General features: G+C 50.1%; 1 protein-coding gene across 1 annotated transcript in view; it reads right to left on the bottom strand.

Annotated features, from left to right (window-relative positions):
• Positions 1-17,556, bottom strand: part of SLC9A1 (solute carrier family 9 member A1) — a 46,927-nt gene extending 29,371 nt beyond the window's left edge. Inside the window, exon 1 of the mRNA XM_006924373.3 lies at positions 16,378-17,556. Within this exon, the coding sequence (XP_006924435.1) occupies positions 16,378-16,729 (352 nt within the window). The 5' untranslated portion in view covers positions 16,730-17,556. The remainder of the gene's footprint in view (positions 1-16,377) is intronic.
• Between the last annotated feature and the right edge of the window lie 2,423 nt (positions 17,557-19,979).

The raw sequence follows: 19,979 nt of genomic DNA, 5'->3' as shown, positions 1-19,979 counted from the left end.
AAGCTCAAGGCATTTAAGCCAAAAACATACCCAGATGGGGTGCGACAGAGCCAAACTTGCACCTAGGGCTCCAGAAGCCAAACTCTGGGTTCCACGGAAAGGGAGGCCTGAGTGGCCCTGCCAGGGAAGAAGGCCCCAAGGGACTGGGTCAGGAGCTCATTCCAGCCTGTCCCTCTCGAGCTGCTCCTTCAATGCAGAAAAGGGGACTCTTTTAAATGATCAGATTTACTAAAAATAGTAAGTTACAAAAGAGTATGGATAGTATGTTATTATTAAACTATTTTTATGAAAAAGAACTTCACACAACTGCAGGGAAAGGTCCAGGCAGAAATACTGAACAAGAAACAAGGGAGCAAAAGGGATATGACTTGTGTTTTTCTCTTCATAGACTTATGTAGTGTTTGAAATTTTTTTCCTTTTCATGAACAAAAAGAAAATCTAGGAGGAAAATTTTTTGAGCACCTGCTCTAAGTCAAAACAGCATTAAACACTTTACTGTAATAGATTATCTCACTTAATTTTCACAAAAATCCTATGGAGTATGAGAATGTTCATAGAAGCTTTATCTGCAATTGTCAAAAAAAAACCCAAACAAACAAAACCCAAATGCCCATCAACAGAAGAATGACCCAACAGTGGCATATTTCCACAAGGCAATGTTACACAGCAATAGAAAGAACACACCTCTGGGACATTCAGCAAAGAGGAACCTCACAGAGACACTGAGCAAAAGAAGCCAGACACAAAAGAGCACCAACACCTGTTGTCTGATTCCAGTAATGTGAAGTTCAAGAATAGGTACAACCATCTGATGATGACAGAAGTCAGAATAGTGGTTTCCTCAGGGGAGTGGGGGGTATAGACTGGGAAGGGCAGGAGGGGACTTTAAGTGGGTACATAGATGTCTTCTATTTATCTGGATCTGGTGGTTGTTAACATGGACGCAAACACTTGTAAATAATCGTTGATGGGCACATCTTAAGATTAGTGCACCCCACCATATGTATGTACATATGTTATTTCTCTATTAAATAGAGGGAAAAAGGGTTTTAAAAAATGCAGGGGAAAATTCTCTCCAGAAAAATGATGTGCACAGGTCAGGTATACAGCCTAAGGTCATACAGCTGGCAGGTAGTGAGGCTGGGATTCAAAGCCAGGTGTGTTGGACTCTGATGACCTTAAGCCACTAGGCTATACTGACTCCGGACCGTCCCTGACATCCGGGCACCTACACAGGCAACCTCACCACTGATTCAAATGTGGGGACCCATTTGCTCCTCACTGCTAACCACTGGTCGTTGTAGTTCAGTCACATGGAGCCTGGCTCCCCGGAAGCTTCAGTGCACTTCACAGCTGCTGTTTAACTGGCAAGGCCAAATGGGAACAGAGGCCCCGCCCACAACTAAAGTTTTGGGCCCACTACAGCTGGAATGGGAGAAGTGCTCTGTACTAGGAGAGGGTGCCCGCTGCACACTCACTTTCCAGAATGGGTCCTGGCCCACAATAATATAATTTCAGATGTAGAAGGATAGCTGAGCAGCAGAGCTGGGCCTGGGCGTGGCTCTGACATCTGGCCCAGTGCTCCGGCCACTGAGCAACACTGCCTCACACTTTCCCATAGGACCCCAGCCCCTGTTGACTCAGAAAAGCTGGACACTGCTCGTCAACCCTACCCCTCTCACCCACCAGGGATCAGCAGCAGAGGAGCTTTGAGGAACTTGGCTTTCCTGGATCTACCCACACTCTGCTTTAAATTCCCAGCCTGCCCAAGGCTGTCCTCCCTCCCCCTACAAAGCGAGCCACCTCCTGCTGCTTGGCATGTGTTCCCTCCCTGCTATATCCTTTCCACTCTCCCTCCAACTCCTACACAATCCTTGTCCCAAACCATTTCCTGCAGTTTCCCATCTGACCAGTTTCTTAGGAAGGATAATTATCGATGGAGAGAGGAGGCGGAAAATTCCCAGAGCCAAGACCACCAGGAAAAACTTAATCTAGTCCATTCTCCACCTGCCAGGAGAGCCTTCATCCTAAACACAGGCCAGTTATGGTTACACCTCCCCACAAAACCTCTGCAGTTCCTGCCACTACAGAAAAGGATCCACGCTTGTCTGCACTGAATCAGAGGCCTTCCTGATCTGTCCCAAAGTAGGTTCGGGCCTTGTCGCCACTGCATTCTAAGAGGCAGTGCCAGAACCGAGCGCCGTCTGCCACCGGGGCCCACGCTACATCGTGCTGCCTCCCCGTGTCGCTTCAACCTGCCTTGTATTTTAGCTGTTTACATGTCTATCTCCCACACAAAACTGTCAGTACCGCAAAGGAGGGAATCTCCTCCCACACGGCTGCACCGACACATAGTAGGTGCTCGGAGGTGAGCTGAAGAGAAGGTGGGACACCCAGGGGCAGCCACCTCACCTCTGCAGAAGGAACAGGGGACTGTTCCAGAGGGAAATGTGCAGGAAAGAAAGATCACTTATACCATCACAAAAGAGATGTGGACCAGGGTTTGGGAGACCTGAACTAACCCCCAGCTCTGCCACCGCCCACTGTGGCCTGTGGGCAACTCATTTCCGCTCAGGCCTTCTTCTTCCCCCTCTGTGAGATGACGGGGTGGGGCCAGGCTCTGTCATTGTTCACCCAACATTTACCAGCCCTTACTGCTAGGTGCTCTCCACAGCACTGTGGCTGAACCACCACAACTCTGCACATCAGGTGCAAGAGCCAGGATTCAAGTCCAGGCCTTTGATCCTCAACTCCCTCCTCTGCTCCCTTACATCTCCTGGCTTCTCACACTCTCTAGGATCCCTCCCAACAACAAAGTCTGATTCTCTGATTTAAGGTCTCCCCATTCCGAGCCTGACAACTCCCCAGGCCACATGGGACCCTAGGGTTCAGCCGGAACGGGCATGTCAGGGCCCTGGTGCTCGGTGGTGCCACACCTCCCACATGACAGGTCTGGTGACTGCCTGCCTGCGGGTGCTGGAGCTGGGCAGAGGGAGCAAGAGTCCAGCAGAGCCTGGCACCCAGTCAGCCCCTCCCTTCCCCATGTGCCCTCATCTGCTCCTGCTCTGCTCCTACTCCCTGTTCTCCCCTCCCTGGGAATGGCTACCCCAGGCCAGAGCTTCTGCCCCACTCTGGCCTGGCTGGAGGGGCCTGTTTGGAAGCTTCCCTCTTGATGTTCTCACAGACCCAGGCAAGTAGCCGTAGGCCACAACCACGCTTCCTGCTTTACTCGGCTCACTGTGACCAGCCCAAAGCCAGAGCCAGCTCTCCACCTCTGACTCCCAGGCTGCTCTGCACATCCCTCCCCAGGTCAGACCGCGTTGCCCTGCTCAAGGCCTGCAATGGCACCCACAGCACCTAGAACCCAATCCAGTGCCTAACCCACGGCCCACAGGCCCAGTGTGATCTGGCCCTCGCCTTCCTTTGTATTCTCACACCGCACCTCCCTCTCTACCCCACTCCAGTTTCCTCGAACACGTCCTCCTTAGGTCCCCAGTCTCCGAAAGGCGGATCCTTCTTGTCATTTGCTCAGCTCAAAAGCCATCTCCTTAGAGAGGACTTCACCGACCACCCAAAGTAGTGCGTCTCTCCCACTAGTTCTCTTCAGACACTTACTGCTGCCAGACATTGCTGTATCCACTCTCCCACACCCCACACCGCTATGTGGGTTCCTGACATCAGGAGCCTCTCTGTCTTGCTCCTGGCTGTGTCCTTAGCACCCAGAATAGTGTCCGACATGGGCTGGGGGCCTGGGGGGCGGTGTGCTACACATTAAGCTGGGTGGCCAGGGAGCCCTCTCTGGAGAGGCAGTGCTCCATCCAGGGCCTGAATGAGGAGCCAGCGATGCACGGGCAGTCCTCTAGGCTGGGAACAGTAAGCACATTGGCCACATGGAGAATCAGGCCTGGCAAGGCTCGGTGTGTTTGGGGAACCCAGGAAGGCTAACGTGAGTGGCGTAGGAGAAAGAGCGGCAGGGAGTCGAGTCGAGAGAGATGTAAGGCATGGCTCCCCTGGATTTTGCCCAAGTTCACCAGGAAGCAATGGAAAAGTTTTTAGCAGAGGAGCACCTAGTGCTGGTATACATCTCTAAATGTCCCCTCTGGCTACTTTTTAGAGAGCTGATTACAGGCAGAGGGGAGTGGACCTAGGAGACCATTCAGGAGGCCACTGGAGTCACCCGGGTTAGAGATGCTTGTGGCTAGGACAAGGGAGAGCAGAAATAGAAATGAAATGAAGGGGCAAGCATTCGATCTACGGAGCCATGCTTTCCACCAACCAGAGAGGCTCTGGCCAAGTCCACATCCTCTGGCAGGAGTTCTAGATGCTCAGGAATACAGCCAAGCCCACCTACCCAATTTTATTTCTCACAGACTCCCAGCCCAGACCCAAACCCCAGCTGGCTGGGCCTCCTCTCAGGTGCCGCTCACACCCACTGCTCAGAGCCTCAGCTGGCGTTATGGCCCTCACCTGATTCCCCACTTCCCCTCCTCGTATGAGGGTCTTGTGACAACACCTACACCAAGGCCTCTGCTCCCTGCTCATTCCAGCCATACTTCTCCCCTTCCTGAAGTCCTTCTGGACTTTGACTCGGTGGCACAGCAATCATCATGCACTTAATTATTCCGCTTTACCTTCCAGAGATAGCTGTAAGCTGGATGGAGGCAGATACCACCACTTACACCCTCAGGGTTGTCGTGACACTCAGACAATGATGAGTTGTAGAGCCCTCAGCACAAGGCCAGACTCTAGGTAGGTCTCAATCAACAGTAGCTCCCTCCTTACTGCCTACCTATGGTGACACTCATCCCTGGGGCTCACTGTCCCCAGAGAGGCTCAGCTTCTCTGCCCAGCCAGGCAGGTAGATAAAGTATGCCTAGAAGTGAAGTGGAGGGGGTGAAGAATGCCCCAATGGGCTTCAGAAGCAAAGGTCAGTGGCTCTGCATTATCTATAGCTTTGCATTATTCACATCTTCGTGCCTTTCTCCAGTTCCTCCCTCCATGCAAGCCCAGCAAACTCCTGCTTAAACGTCAAGCCTCAGCTTAAAGCTCTAGGGAGCCTGCCCTGATCTGCCCCCAATCCAACTCCTCCCATGTACCCACAGCTCTGTGGACCCCTGCTGTGGCACTTCACAGCAAATCCTAAGTGCCTGTTTACATGTCAGCCTTTCCCCATAAGGTTGGGATTATATTTATTCATCTTTCCACCTTTAGCACAGAATTTATCAGGCATGAAATCAGTGTTTGCTGAGTGTATGTCTCCCCCTCTCCCAACTAACGACCAAACTCAGACACTTCAGCTCATGGTCTCATCAGTCCTGGTGACATTCAGCCCTACGCCAATGTCCTCCAGCCCACATACCTAAAATCATCCTCCATTGCTAGGCTCCACTCTCATCTTCTCTTCCTTTAATGCTACCGGGATAGGTCAACTCTCATTTCTGAGCACTTACGATGTGCTTAGGGCTTTAAAGATATCACTCCATTTGAATAGAGAAACTGAGTCTCAGACTGGGTGGTACAGTTACAAAGTGGCAGAACCTTCTGCCCTTAACACTGGCACAGCTCACCTGGTACCTCATCATAGCTGGGTCTATTTTAAAACCATCATCTGTTCTGCAAAATTTAGTGCTTTTATAGCTACACTTCAAGTTGTTATACAAAATCGTGCTTTGCTCATTAAATGTTTCAAGTGATAAGTCTTGCTACTCCAGCTAGGTGGTGAAATGACTGTTAAGTGAGAGAAATAGCACAGGACTTGGAATGGGAAGCCCTGGATCTGGCTTCAGCTGTGCCAGTCAGGCCCTATGACCCTAGACAAGTCACCTAACTTCTCTGGGCCTGTTTCCTCATTTGTAAAACGTTTCCTGATGCATGCTGGAAAGTGCTCTGCCTACCTTAGGTGTGTATTCACTAAAAGGAGAAGAAATAGTATTTATCTATAGCCACCACACCCCTGTGCTTAGCACAGCACTGGACACACAGTAGGGCATTAGTATGTCTTGCTGAGTGATTATTCAGTTGCTGGGAGATTCAGAAGTCAGTGGAAAAACAAGCCAGTATTTCTCTCCCTCCTGGATCCTAGAGGGACTCCTAAGTGCCACCACTTATTGTGTGTTCAGAATGTGCCAGACTCTACGCCACCCATCTTACAAGGGTACTCTCCTGGAATCTTCCCAACATCCCTGTCAATTGTTACCCCATGTTGTGAATGATCAGACTCAAAGAGAAGTAACTTGCCCAAAGTCATGGTGCTACAAAGCTCTGAAACCAGGTTTGTTGAGTTGCAAAGCCTATGTTCCTAACCACCATGTTTCCAAAGGGAACTAACTTACTCTGGGACACTCCTGTGCAATTCAAAGGTCCTGCCCCAAGTAGAAGCTTCTGGCTGTGCCCAGTGAGACCTGTTTCACTCATGCATCTCATCTAAATCCTACCTACCCTTCAAGGCCTAGCTCAATGGTAACCTCCACAAAGCCTCCCCCTTCTTGATCCTCCCAGGTGAAAAGATCTTTTCGCCTCCTCTAAACTCTTATAGAATTCCAACTGTACCTCGAATTATACCCACTTTCTACTGCCTGACTCCTGCATCTATACTGCATTTCTCAGACAGACCAGTCCCTGAGGTCCTTAAGAGCAGTTCCTGTGCATCTCTGCTAGTTCCACCAGTAAGGCAGGCTGGAAGGGCTGGGTAGGGTGCTTGCTCCCCTCTCCTACTGAGCTGTAACTTGAGTCTGGGGCTGTCCTCAGTTAGGTGAGCTGGCTCCGCCTCATGCTGGCATCCTGCCTACCTGGAACAGGGCACCCAGATTCCTATGGGTCCTAGCCCAGGACCTAGGAGAAGATCTCATTCCCTGGTGTGATGGCAGAGATGCTATAAAAAGCACAGCACCCAGGCTCAACACTGGCTTGTGATAGAGTACAAAGGCCTGAGGAATTTGATGGGTGAGAGAAGAAGCCTCTAGGCTGGCTCAGAGGTCCCAAGCCTTGCACTTGGTTCTCCTGCAAGGACCTGTGTGGCCAAGGCCAAAGGGTTTCCCTGCCAGGAAGAGACACTCCGGCTGTAAGCTGCCCATCCTTAGGCTTAAAGGGCCCACCAGGGAGTTACTAATGCTTAGATACCAACATCTAGGCCAAAGATCACAGTCCTTCCTCTTGGTCCAGCTCTTACTGCCTAAAGAACCCTGGGTTAGTTAACAGAACAGGAAAAGCCCTCTCTCTGCCATTGATTCATGTGAGGCCCACATCTTCTCTGGGCCTCAACTGGAAAATGAGGAGACTGGATCAAAACATCTCCATTTCCCCCTCTGGGCCCTGGGGCCACAGGCTATAATAAGGTTCTTTCTACTTCTAATTCTCTAGAGGCAGAATAATATCCTCCACACTCATTCCCCAGAGCAGGGTGAGAGCTGCAGATGTGGGCCCTCGGTCCAGGAAACAGCAGAGGCCAATCACGGCTGCCTGGCAGTGCGCCTGTAAAGCCTATCCCCTTCAGAGGCAATCCCTTGCGTCTGCTCCCTCCAAAAGAACCTCTGAGGTGTGTTTGGGCCCTAGCCACTTTAGGAAAAGGGGCAAGGGCCTGAGTTACCTCCTAGGGTGTGAGCTGGGCTCACCATGGAAACCCAGAAGACCCAGGGAGGGCAGAAGGAACCCAGTAAATTCCCTGCCTACACAGGGCAGGAGGAGCCTGCTGCAGCCGCTTTGAACCCCAATCCAGAGAAGCGTTTCTCTAGAGTCATTTTACCTCCTCTTCTCCCAGGACACAGCTTACTCATTCCGACTGGGTTCATTCCCCTTGCCTAGGAGTTCTGCAGTTCCCCAGGCAAACCTCACTCATGCCAGGGTCAAGTACCTCCTCCACTCTGATCCCCTCAGTGTCCCAGCCTGAGCCACACAATTTCCTATCTGTGCTTTATGCCTTTTGAGTAGTCTTACTTCCCCAGCAAGAAAGCGGGCTCTCTGCAGACCCATTCATTTAATCTCATAACCCTAAGCTGGAGTTGGAGATGACCATGATCTCGAACTTGAGAATTCCGTGCTTTCAAGCCAAGGCTCATGACAGCAGTGGTCCATCCCCCAAAGGATGCAGTTGTGGAGATTCTCCTTCAAGGGATTTACCAGAGCAGGCCTCCCACCCCAGGATGACTGCCTTTCCTGCTGGAAAGTCCCCAAGTGGCAAAATGACTTACCATAGGTCAATACGTTAAGAAAGAGGCAGAGCTAGGACTAGGACCCAGGTCCTGATTCCCAGCTTAGAGCAATTTTCCTTTACATAAATGGCTTTATGAAAACTAAATCTGTCCTCACACACCCACACTCATATATGCATACAGAATTTCTGAAAAGATACACAAGAAAGTTAACAGTGGTAACTTTTGGGAGATATGACAGTGGGTGTGGTCAGAGAGGTGAGGAGGGGCACTTTTACTTTGTACCTCAATACCCTTCTGTATTGTTGGGGTTTATTTTTGTTTGTTTGTTTTTTTTTCTTTTTACCAGAAACATGTTTTATTTATTCATATTATAAAAATAAATCTGCTACAGAAAGGAGATTCTGGCCCCAGCTCACTCCCAACACACACATAAAACAAAGAGAAGCCATAAGTCAACCTGTCCAGGTACAACTATAAATTAACGAGACTGCCTTCTTGTGTGGTTTACAGCCACTGGTCTCATTAATTCAGTCACAGTGTGGTTGATGGCTTGAGGAATCTTCTCGAGAAAAGCTTCATTCACTTAAAGCTCTCAGCAGCTCCCCGAAGCAACTCTGGTATCTTGCTTTTACTGACACAAATCAAGGGCGGGCCAAACATACACAGACTTTCCCAGAGACCCCGCCTAGCCCAGAGAGGATGCCCTTGGCAAGACCCTCCATTCCAGCCCAGCCAGGGGAGGTCCAGCGGGAGGGGAGGCAAGCAACTGCAGCAGCACCACTCACACATGAGCTGACGCCTAAAGCACTGTGTCACTTTCTGGGCTCAGTTAAACTCCCTGACTGGCATAGTCTAGCAACAACTAGCCTCTCTAACCTTTGCCCTCCCTCCTCTCTGAGCAGTCAAACTGGTTTCTCAGTGCCCAAAGGCTTCACATGGACCCTATTTCTACCTGGAAGTCGGTCAAGCACTCATTCATTCCCCAAGTATTTAGGAGCCCTTACTCTGTGCCAGGCATAGAGAAGAAAACAAAGGCTCTGTCCTCAAGGGGCTTACATTCATGTGGGAATCTGTACTAAGAATAGCTCTCCCTGTTCTGCCTGCTTATCTAATTCCTCTCCATCCTTCAAGACTGGCTCAAGTTCCAGTTCTCCTCTGAGAAGCTCAAGTTCTCCTCTGAGAAGCCTTCCCTAACCATCCCTGTCCTCAGGGACTGACTGTTTCCTCAGAACTTTGCTTCTGCCAGGAATCTGCCCAGCCCTGCCCACGGATCAACTACTTTCTCCTAAGCAGACTGGAAGCGCCTAATGAGCACGAGCATGGCCGGGGTTTCACTCTTCTTGGTTCCTGGATGGGCCACAAGTTAAATGCCCGATGGCTGATTTCAGTTGACCTGCCACTTCGACCTCAGCTCAAACAGACAAATCAATTAGCTGCTCTCAGTCCCGGCTGGCCAGTGCAAAGACGTAGCCTTTGTGACGTCTGCCTGATACAAGGCAAGTGCTATATAAGTGTTAGCTATTTATTATTTTGGTGAGCTATGCCTGACACACAGCTGTGATGTCACCTCTCCATCTTCAGTGGCCTGCTCTCAAATAGGCTGAGCACTGTGGAAGGGCCAGTCTGAGCTTAGGGGTAAGTGTCTCCCCAGGACCCAGGAGGGGGTCCTGGGAAGGAACAGGACTTCTCGTTCTGAGCCTCACTTAGGGCTGCTAAGGACACATCTTTTCAGGAAAAAGCTTACTGGGGTAATTTGGGGAACTCCAGATTTTCAGCAAGTCAGCATTAGAACTCAGGGGTCAGGTCTGGCCTAACAGACCCCAAAACCGGCCCTGCACGTTGGATGAAATTTAGGGGGAAGAAAATGAAGTCAGCATAATCCCAGGGAAGGGGGGTAGCCCACTCATCCAGGCCCAATCCAAAACTTAGGTTAAAATTAGATTAGGCCATAAGATTAAAAATACCCACATATAATCACAGGCTGCCTTGAAGTATCAGTTGATGTTTATCGGCATCTAAAGAGACGGTTTGGCCCAGTGCAGTGTGTACAGACAACCTTGGGGAGACATGTCTGACTCAGACGTTTGCAGGGAGAGTGAGTGCTGCAAAATGAGGCCCACACAGGCAATGGATGACTCAGGAATAACCCAGGACCTGAGTATGCTGAGTGAGCCTTCTCTCCACCATGGAAGGAAAGGGGGCAGGTGGGGGTGACAAGAGTAGGGAGAGACGGAGGCAGGCCTGCCACCTGGCATTCCCAAAGGGAGCCTGGGGCCCCTCAGCTGCAGTGTCCCACCCCTCCTGTGTTTCTGAATGCCAGCCACCTCTGGGAAGGGGCTATTTGCTTCACAGTGGGACCTGTAAGCGGGGAGTCACAGTTTTTCCCCCAAACCCAAGAAATGATCCACAGAGAGCAGCCAAGGCTTGAAATACCTTTCAATCTTCCCTGTTCAAAATGATTATGGGGGGAAAAAAACTTCTGAACTGAAAAGGACTCAGCATGATGATAAAAAGTATGTGGGCTCCTAAGTCAGACAGATCTGGGCTTAAACCCTGATGCTTTCTAACTGTGCAAGTACCTTACACGGTCTCTGAAACAGGAGCTTAGTAGGTGGCAGCTAATATAATGAACAAATATTTAACACAAATATTAGAAATTAGGAAACAAGGGCTCAGGGAGGTTGTGTCTTGCCTAAGGTCATACAGCTAAGCAGCGAAGAACTAAGACAAATCTCAGGTCTCTTGACCTGCCCCCTCTCACCCATCCAGCACGATTTTCACTTCTCTGCCTCTCCTTTCTCCTCCCAGAGGACCTACAACACTTCAAGGGAAAGGAAAAGCCCTCCATTTCAAAAGTTTGCTTCTCCATAGAGAGGGCTGAGGTCAGCCCTCACAGTCCCCTCCACGCACATACAGGTATGTTCGAGGGACTGTTAAGAACTCAGACCTGAACTGACCTGGACCCTAGATCACCCTGCTCTTTCGGCCCTTCTCTCCTGCAGGAGGAACTGGTGTCCCCCTGACAACCATTGAGGTTACCAACGTGGATGTGTCCGGTTATCTACTCTCCTCAGAGCCCCGCTCTGGATCTCTGGTTCCTGTTGATCCTTGCAATGACCTGGAGTAGATGGGGCCTTGGGTTAGAAGTCCAAGGATGTATCCTATGCCACTTACTTGCTAAGTGACCTCAGGCAGGTCACAACCTGAGATTTAGTTTGCTTAGATGTAAAATAGGTACATCAATACCACCTGATATTCTAACCCATGGGACCACTGAGATGATCAGAATTAAACACTGTATATGCAAGTGCTTTGGAAACAAATACAGTATCAATGAGAATTACTATTAAACTCTGTGTGCCTTTTATGGCTAAAGAAAATTGGGCCACCTGCTCTCAACAAACAGGCTGTCTCTGAGGGGATCCTGCTGGGCCCTGAGGGTAACCAAAGCAGCCCAGCACCCTTCCTGCACAGAGGTAGGAGATCATGATCAGAAGGTTAGCTACCCCTGCTGGTTAAAGGAAACCACACTTTAAGTGTCATCCCTCCTGCCTGAGCAGGGAAAAAACAAGCACTAATCAGACTAAGGGAGTACCAGCAAAGAGATGGCAGGCAGGCAGGCAGAGGTGACGGATAAGCCCAGCCTGACTTTGGAATTCGAGTGCACCCGTGTGGACTCACAGGGACAGAGGATGGCCCAAAGCTGGCACAGAACCCCTACAGCTTTCTCGGGGCAGGGAGAGGGCTCCAACCCTAGAGGGAGTCCTACCATTCCCCAGCACAGGTGCAGTGAGCGGGGCGCTACTCAGCGCAGGGCCATGTGCACCTGCCGAGGGGAATGTGAGGGGCAGGAGATGTAGCTGCACCCCTCGAGGAGGCTATGCCGAGACTCAAACAGAAAAACAGCAATTCAGCATCACAGCAGATAAACTCTTTGGGCTGTTTCCTCATCTACCAAACAGACAGCCTTTATCTCATACAATTTTAGTAGGGATTAAATGAGATCACTTTTATAAAGTGCCTGACACTACTCTGTAGATACTCAATAAGTGGTAATTCTTATTAAAACACACGCCCAGCAGAAGAGATGTCACAGGACAGGCTAGGCCTAATGCCAGAGATGTGGATAAACAATAACGGAGACGGGTTCAGGGAGAGGAGTGAAAGCAACTGCTATGGGCTGCAGTGGGCTGGGAAGACCGCCCAAAGCGGGTGGGATCTGAACGGGCTGGGCACTATGCTGGGCGTTCCCTCATTCAATCTCTACATGGGTCCGAGAAGGCAGAGATGGCGTGTCATGTTACCGAGAGGAGAGTCAGGTTCAGAGGAATGAGGTGCATGGCCCATGGTCACACAGGTACCGAGGGGTGGAGACAGAGCTCAGACTTTCTGACATCTTTCCTTCCCACTAGAGCTGGAGGGGCAGGATGGGGGCCAAGAGGAAAGGTGAGCCTCGTGGGTGCTCAGCTTAATGAAGTTCAAGCAATGCAACCAACTGAGGCCCTCTAAGTGCCCTGGCACTTCTGGAGACATGTGTCCTACCTGAAGCCTTCCTCCTAGGCCTCAGCTAATATCCCCTCCCACTGTCCTGCAGTCAGTCAGCTGTTTTCTCAAAGAGAAAAAGGTCACTTCTTTCCTTTTAGAGAGTCCCATCTGGGCTTCTTGAGACAGTTTCAAGGTGACCTTTAAGTTGTTCCTCTCTCCTTTTGAGAAGTGGAAGAGGCAAGTCCTAGTCTTATTTTTATAGGGAGCCAGTTGCTGGGTCTGACATCCATGCATATGTGAAGTGGACAATAATGACCCCATTCTTCCCTACTCACAGATTTGTTCTAGGAGGAAATGGCAGGATACACCTTGCAAAGATCAAAACAAGCTATAAGATATAAAGGGACAAAGGAAGGCTTTTTTGCCTCTAGTCAGGAGATAAGATGAATACCTGCTTTATGGACTCCCAGGCCTCTTGCCAGGAGTTCCGGGTCAGGGATATGGGGAAACAAATGCAGTGGGTGTCAGTGGTGAGCTGGGTTACAGTGAGGCTCTCTCTTGGAACAAGCACTGGACTGGGAGCCAGGTGAACTGGGGAAAAGCAGAATTCATGCAAGATCCAAATTACAATGTGGGGTGGGGTGGGGAATAGACCTAACCTGAGGCTTGGGGTCATTCTCAGTTCTCACAGCAGTCAACCCCCTCATGCCACTAGCTCCTCCCCATCAAGGAAGAGGCAAGAACGCTTGACTGTCAGAGAGAAAAAAGGCCCAAAGAAGGGAAGTGACTTGCCTAATGTCACCCACTGAATCAGTTACAGGAGAAGCATCTACTCTAAAACTTCAGCTCCAGCTCCACCCCTCCCACATGCATCTCTGGCAGTGTCTACCTGAGGCTCTGCTCAATGATTAGGATAAGAATGAGAACTGCACACAGAACTTTCTATTCTTAAAGGAGGGGTATCTTGCAGAGGGAGCAGCTGTCACAGATGACAGAATGAGGGCTCCAACATAGCTCCTACCCACGCTGGGGCACTGAGAGAACATGCAAAACCCCAAAATGAACTTCTAGGTCCTTGGCTGTCTGATAGTGCAGAGGGAGCATGGCCTCAGCCCCTCTACCCTATCCCCTAAGTCAGTTGGTGCCAGCTCTCCTCCCACCGGGACCAGCACCAGAGGCAGCTTAAGTGAAAGGAAGAACAACCAGTAAGACATACCCTAAACCCTGAAACCTTAAGGAAAGTCACTGGATGGCAGCCTAGCAGTGAGAGTTGTAATCTTCCTGTATCGGAGGAACACTGTAGGAGGCTAAGGTCGAAATGCATTTGCCTTGGGTGGTTGAAATACCAACGGGGCAGTTGCCGCTCATTGAGTGCTTCCTGTGGGTACAAAATCAGCTTTATCTGTATTCATTTATGTCATCGTATCAGCAGCACTCTGACCAGATACTATCATTTCCCCCATTTTATACACGAGGAAACTAAGGATAAGTGGCAGAGTGATGGAACCCCTACCCAACCTCGACTCTACTCTGCAAAGGTAAAGGAAAAAATGGGCTTTCACGTTTGCCCCGTGAACAGGAACCCTTCACATCTTTGTCACTTTTCTCTCTTTCTTCCCTAGGATGGCCAGATGCTAGGGCTCCTGTTTTCAGAGGTAGTAAAAGGCCCTTCCAAGCCAGAGACACAGACTTTTGGACCTGCAAAGGCCTCAGAGATCATATCCAGTCTCCTTTTACAATGGGAAAACTGAGGCCCAAGGCTGAGTGACTTGCCAGAGTTACCCGAGTCAGTGAACTGGCAGAAATAACAGATGTAGAAGGGGCCACAAAGATCAATATTGGAAATGCGTGACTAGCCCAAGGTCACAGAGGGAAGTGGAATAAGAAGCCAAGTTTCCTAACTTCTGGAGTGATACTCTTGCCATGGCACCATCACTGTTCTCCAGCTGCCTAGGGTCCTTGACACAGGTTCTGTTGGGGACAAAGCAGGCCAAATCTGACCCCATTAAAACTAAAGATATCAGGCCTGCAGGGACAAACTCCTGACTGCCCCAAGTAGGACCTTTGTGGTCACGCTATTGTCCCACCAGAAGTCTCTGAGACCGGCAGTGTGTGCACCAGCCCCCAATGCCCTAATAATACCAGGTGTGTTTAGGAGGTGAGGGGGCTGGAGAGAAGAGGGCAATTTATAGACAGTGCTTGTGAGGTCTCACACAAGCAAATAACACATGGCGATCACTTCAGTTTCCTACTACACATTAAGATACAGGTTTCACGACTCAATTGATAGGCTCGAATTTCAAGATTCTTGCCAGTTTCACAGGTGGGCGAGACCTGCCGAGAAAGGCCCCAGCTTGTTCAAGGTCATGTAGTTGTCTGAATCAGTACAAATGGCTCCCCTTGCCCAATCCTTGATTTTTTTCCAGGAAGCTGACTGCCATCAGGGTATAGGTACCAGTGGCCCAGGTCCACGTATAGGCCCTGCTACTGTCACAGTACCCAAGCCCTGTACCAGGAAGCCAGCTCCTGGATCTGTCAAAATAGACTGCCCACCAGCAGCATGTCCCAGAGCCTGGCTCACATCAGCCTGGCATCGCCACTCAACTCCTGCATGTCCTTGGGAAGGCTGCAAAGCTTTCTGCCAAGAGTCACAAAGTCCCCAAACCCAAACCAGCAGAATCTCAGGCCCTCATGCCTTCTACAGCTTAACCAGGGCTAAAAACGCAAAGGCAGCTTTGAAAGCCTCCCTAGACGCACTTCCAGGGGCTTCTGACCTATGCAGGCTCCGGTGAGCTCCATCAATCACCCAGCAGAACAGACTGCCCAGGTCTAGCAGGGAGACCAGCCCTCTGGAAGGGAAAAACTTTTCTGTCTCTTCCCAAAAAATTGTTTCAAAGCCTCTTCGGACCAGAAAATCCTGAGCCCCTCTACCTGCCCTCCCACTAGGCTGAATGGCAGGCCAACATGACTGGCCAACCCAGATGGTACCTTAAGACACAGCCAAGTGCTAACCTAGAGGTGAGCTGGGGCCTGACTAAGCTTCAATCTCCTCCACACCCCCTCCACCTCCAAAACAGACTTCGGAAATTTCCAGCACCCCTTGTTCCATAAACTGTGTAAGAAATGGCAATCCTGGGCTAGAAACTGAATCAGAGGCTCCTGACCAGCCTGGGCAGGCAAAGCTGACAGATAGTATTCCAGGGATAAAGGAAGGTGAAAATGTGGGAAACCCTCGTGTTGCACCACACATATAGGTCTCCAGCACACAGGGCCCCGCTACACTGAAATTCCTTAGACAGGCCAAGTAGAAATATACTCTATCCTAGAACACCCTCCCATGAAGTAGGTAATTGCACTGATTGCTGTTGACAGAGCAGACTGTGCCACTTGCTAAAAGACACTCCTCTTTGCCTTACGCACAGCTGGATGTCTGGCTCCTCTCTGGGTCTGGCCCTGCCAGAGGAGACTTGCCAGGCCTGGAAGCCTTGCTGAAAGTACCTAGTATCCGAAGTATCCCATGCCGTAACCCTGCTCTTTCTTATGCACGATGCTGGCTCCAATATTGGGAGAACCACAGACACCAGACCTTGAGTTTGAGAAGGGCCAAGATGGCAGGATGGAGGCTGCCTACCTTCCAAGAGGAGTCCAGACCCTTATTCCTGGGCAGCCTCAAGCGGTAAGGATGGGGAAAGAAGCTCACCAATCTGGTGGCGGCAGAAGCATTAGAGCACACTGAACTTACCTATCTTCATGAGGCAGGCCAGCAGGATCCAGAGGGAGATCTCGAAGGGTATGCGCACATGTGTGTAGTCGATGCCCAGGACTGGAAAGGCCTTTCGAGCCTTCATGCTGTGTTCAGTGACAGAATGGTTGACAGGGCGGCTGTCGGGGACGAGCTCCGGTGGGGCGGTGGTGACATCTCCAATAGAGCGTTCCCGTGGTGGCTCTGAGCCTCGGATGGTGCTGGCAGTAGGGCTGGACTGGAGGCCATGGCTCCTGAGAACAGGCAGCAGCCCCACCAAGGCTACCCCTATGAGCAACGAAGGGAAGATTCGAGGTGGAGAGAGGCCACAGATGCCAGACCACGAAAGCATCCTGCCACCTCCTTCGTCCTGTAGGCCTTGACCCTTAGCAAAGTGAGAGTAAGACCTGGGACATAGGTAGCAAGGGGTCAGCAGATGGGAAGAGAGACTGGGGCAGCTTCTAGGAAACGTTCATGTTTGAGAGAGGTCTTTTTGTGGAAGCAGTCCCCCGGAGGTGGAGAGAAGCTGGGTTCTCGATCTAGAACTCCAAATTGGGGAAGAAAGACAAGGACCCAGGAAGGACTCCAGGAGAGGAAAAGGTCTGGAACTCCAGGCCAGGAAAAGGAGAGAGGAAGAGACTGCACCCTAGGACAGAGAAAGGGACAAGGATGGGTAGGACCCTAGGCAAGGACAAGGAGGAGGGAAGTCTGAGACCCTCAGCCAAGGAAAGTGACTGCAGAGCCAGCACTCGGCTAAAGGAAGGGGAAGGGAGCCTGAGCTAAAGGAAGGGGACAGGAGGGGTTGGGACCCGGTCCAGGAAAAGAAGAGAGGGGTCTGGGAGCTCAGGCTGCGAGGAAGAAGTGAAGCCGGAAAGCAGCCGGGAGCTTCCCCACCCAGAGAAGCGTCGGGGTGCAGACGCGCCGGGCTGAGATTCCGGGTAAATGGAGGGAGGAGGAAGGCGGAGGCAGGCGGCCTGGCGGGAGAACGCTTCGGCACGGGCTGGGGGCGACTCGCGGGTGGGCCAGCAGAAGCACGCCCCTCTTGGCGGCCCCGGCGCGGCGCTGCGCTCCTCCCCGGCCCAGTTTCAGCTTCTCCGCGTCTAGCCCCACTTCTAGTACCAACGCCAGACCCAGCCCCGGCGGCGGCTGACTGCTATCTCTGTGAGCCGGCAGCCGTCATTTATAGGCACCAACGAGCAGCCAGCGCAGCGGGCTAGAGAGACCTGTCAGCGCCCGCGCGGCGCAGCGACCCCTTGCCGCCGAGGGAAGGAAGTATCCCGTAGGAAGAGAATGAGAGACGGCCAAAAAAAAAAAAAAAAAAGAGTCCTCGATCTGCAGAGATTCTATATAACACGAGTAAAATGCTTTACTAATTGCAAAGCGCTTTCACATCCACACCCTCAGTGTCAGAAGGCTTCCTAATAGTCTTGTGAAGGATATATTATCTTGCGTATTTAGTTACCATGTGACCTTGAGCAAGGGACTTAACCTCCCTGTTCCACAGCTTTTTCATCTGGAAAGTGGAGGTGGTCATAGTGCCTATACCAGAGGGATACTGGGATGACCGAATGAGATAATCTGTGTAAAGTGTTTAGAATGGAACCCAGCACATAGAATTATTAGTACTATTATTATGGTTCCAGATTTGCAGATGAAGGAATGGATGAAGAGTGTTCCTTAGCCAGTACGTAAATAGTTGTATTCGTTTGTCAGGGCTGCTGTAACAAAGTATCACAAACTAGATGGCTTAAAAAAAAAATGTATTGTCTCATATTCTGGAGGCTAGCAATTTGAAATCATGATTTTGGCAGAGTTGGTTCTTTGTGTGAGCTGTGAGGGAGAATCCTTTCCACGCTTTCCTCCTAGCTTCTGGTGGTTTGTTGATGATCTTTGGTGTTTCTTGACTGTGGCAGCATAACTCCAGTCTTCACATGGAGCTCTCCTTGTGTCTCTCTCTTGAGGTCCAAATTTCTCCTTTTTAGAAGGTCAAAAGTCAGACTGCATTAGAGGCCTACCCTAATGACCTCATCTTCAATTCATCATCTACAATAACACGATTTCTAAATAAGGCCACGTTCACAGGTAGCGGGGGTTAGAACTTAAAACAGCTTTTGGGAAGACACAAGCCAACCCACAGCAGTAGTAGAACTGAGATTCAAATGGATAGTGTTGGTTGAGATTGGTAAGATTCAAGAGCTATTGGTTGTACACTGGAATCATTGGAAAGCTTTTAAAAACTACCATTGCCTGGGACCCATCTTCAGAGATTCGGATTCATTTGCAGCAGGGAGTGCCCAAGTATGATGGGTATTTTTTCAAAAGCTCCCCTAGGTCATTCTAATGCACAATTAGGATTGAGAACAATTAAAAATCCTAAAATGTTGTCCCTATTTTGCAGAAGAATAAATCAAGGCCAAGAAAGTCAAAGTGTAGTTCGAGATCACAAAGTGATTTCAAAAGGGTTTAGTTCAGTTTAGCGAATATTCGCCTGGCATTTTGATAAGGCTTTGTGCTGGCCTAGGGCAACACAGAGATGAGACATGGGGAGGAGGGAAATGGGATTGGGAAGGAGCACGACATGGGCATGACAAGGGCTTCTAGGGTGCTGATAATGTTCTATTTTTTTTTTACTGGGTGGTGGTAACAAAGGTTACTCAGATGTAGTTGTTTTGCAATAACTCATCGAACACTCATGATCTGTGTACTTTTCTTAAGATATGCTATCCTTTCATGAAAAAGTATATTAAAATAATAGAGTGATGCGATAGTGACTGAAGGTGCTGACATTAAACTGAATTCTCCGCACCTCACATTCTCCTAGCACAGATCCAGCCAGCCACTTGAAAAATGACGGGAGAGCCTAGAAGAGCCTTCAGCGAAGGCCAAGGCTTTGTGTCACTTTAGGAGCTAGTGAAAGGAGAACATGAGCTATACTGGAAATAATCAAAGAGAGAAGTAGCATTTAGGGCAGGGATTAGAATAATGACAATAATGTCTCACAACGGTTCAGTCCTTTATAGTTCACAACTAAATGCCCCTGGTTATCAGTGATCCAAGTCTTGGTGTATAGTGAGGACTCAATAGATAGCAGTAATTATTCACTTTCACTTTACGAATGAAAAAACCAGGACTCAGAGATATGAAGCCATTTGGCCAAGGTCACACAGCTATTAGGTAGCATATTCAAAACACAAGTCAGCTTTCTAATGTCTGAATCCAGAGCTTTCAATCGCTACAGGTTCAGTGTAGAAAGAAGGAGAGAGGGAAAGGGTGGAGCTAGTGGAGGGACTTTCCACAGGTGACATGGGACCAGAACCCTGAGACCAATACTACTTTCCAGTCTTGAGGACAGTGTTCACTGTCGTACTCTCATCCTTCCTACAATCTGACAGCCCCTCACTCCATCCTCAGTGAGTTCTTGGGAGGTAGTAGATCCTACGAGAGCCAACTCTGAGATTCTCCACAGCCTGGAGAATGTTATAACATCATGATAGAAGCAGGAAAAAACTCTTGTCTCTGCAGTTCCTTCCCCCTGCAGATGTAGGACAGTCTCAGGATGCCTGGGCCCTGGGCGGCATCTGCCCTGGCTTAGGCCATGTGTG

Source organism: Pteropus alecto, unplaced genomic scaffold, assembly GCF_000325575.1.
Source record: "Pteropus alecto unplaced genomic scaffold, ASM32557v1 scaffold39, whole genome shotgun sequence".
Classification (NCBI taxonomy): domain Eukaryota; kingdom Metazoa; phylum Chordata; class Mammalia; order Chiroptera; family Pteropodidae; genus Pteropus; species Pteropus alecto.
The sequence above is the reverse complement of the archived record's forward strand: the minus strand, read 5'-3'. Positions and strand labels throughout refer to the sequence as shown.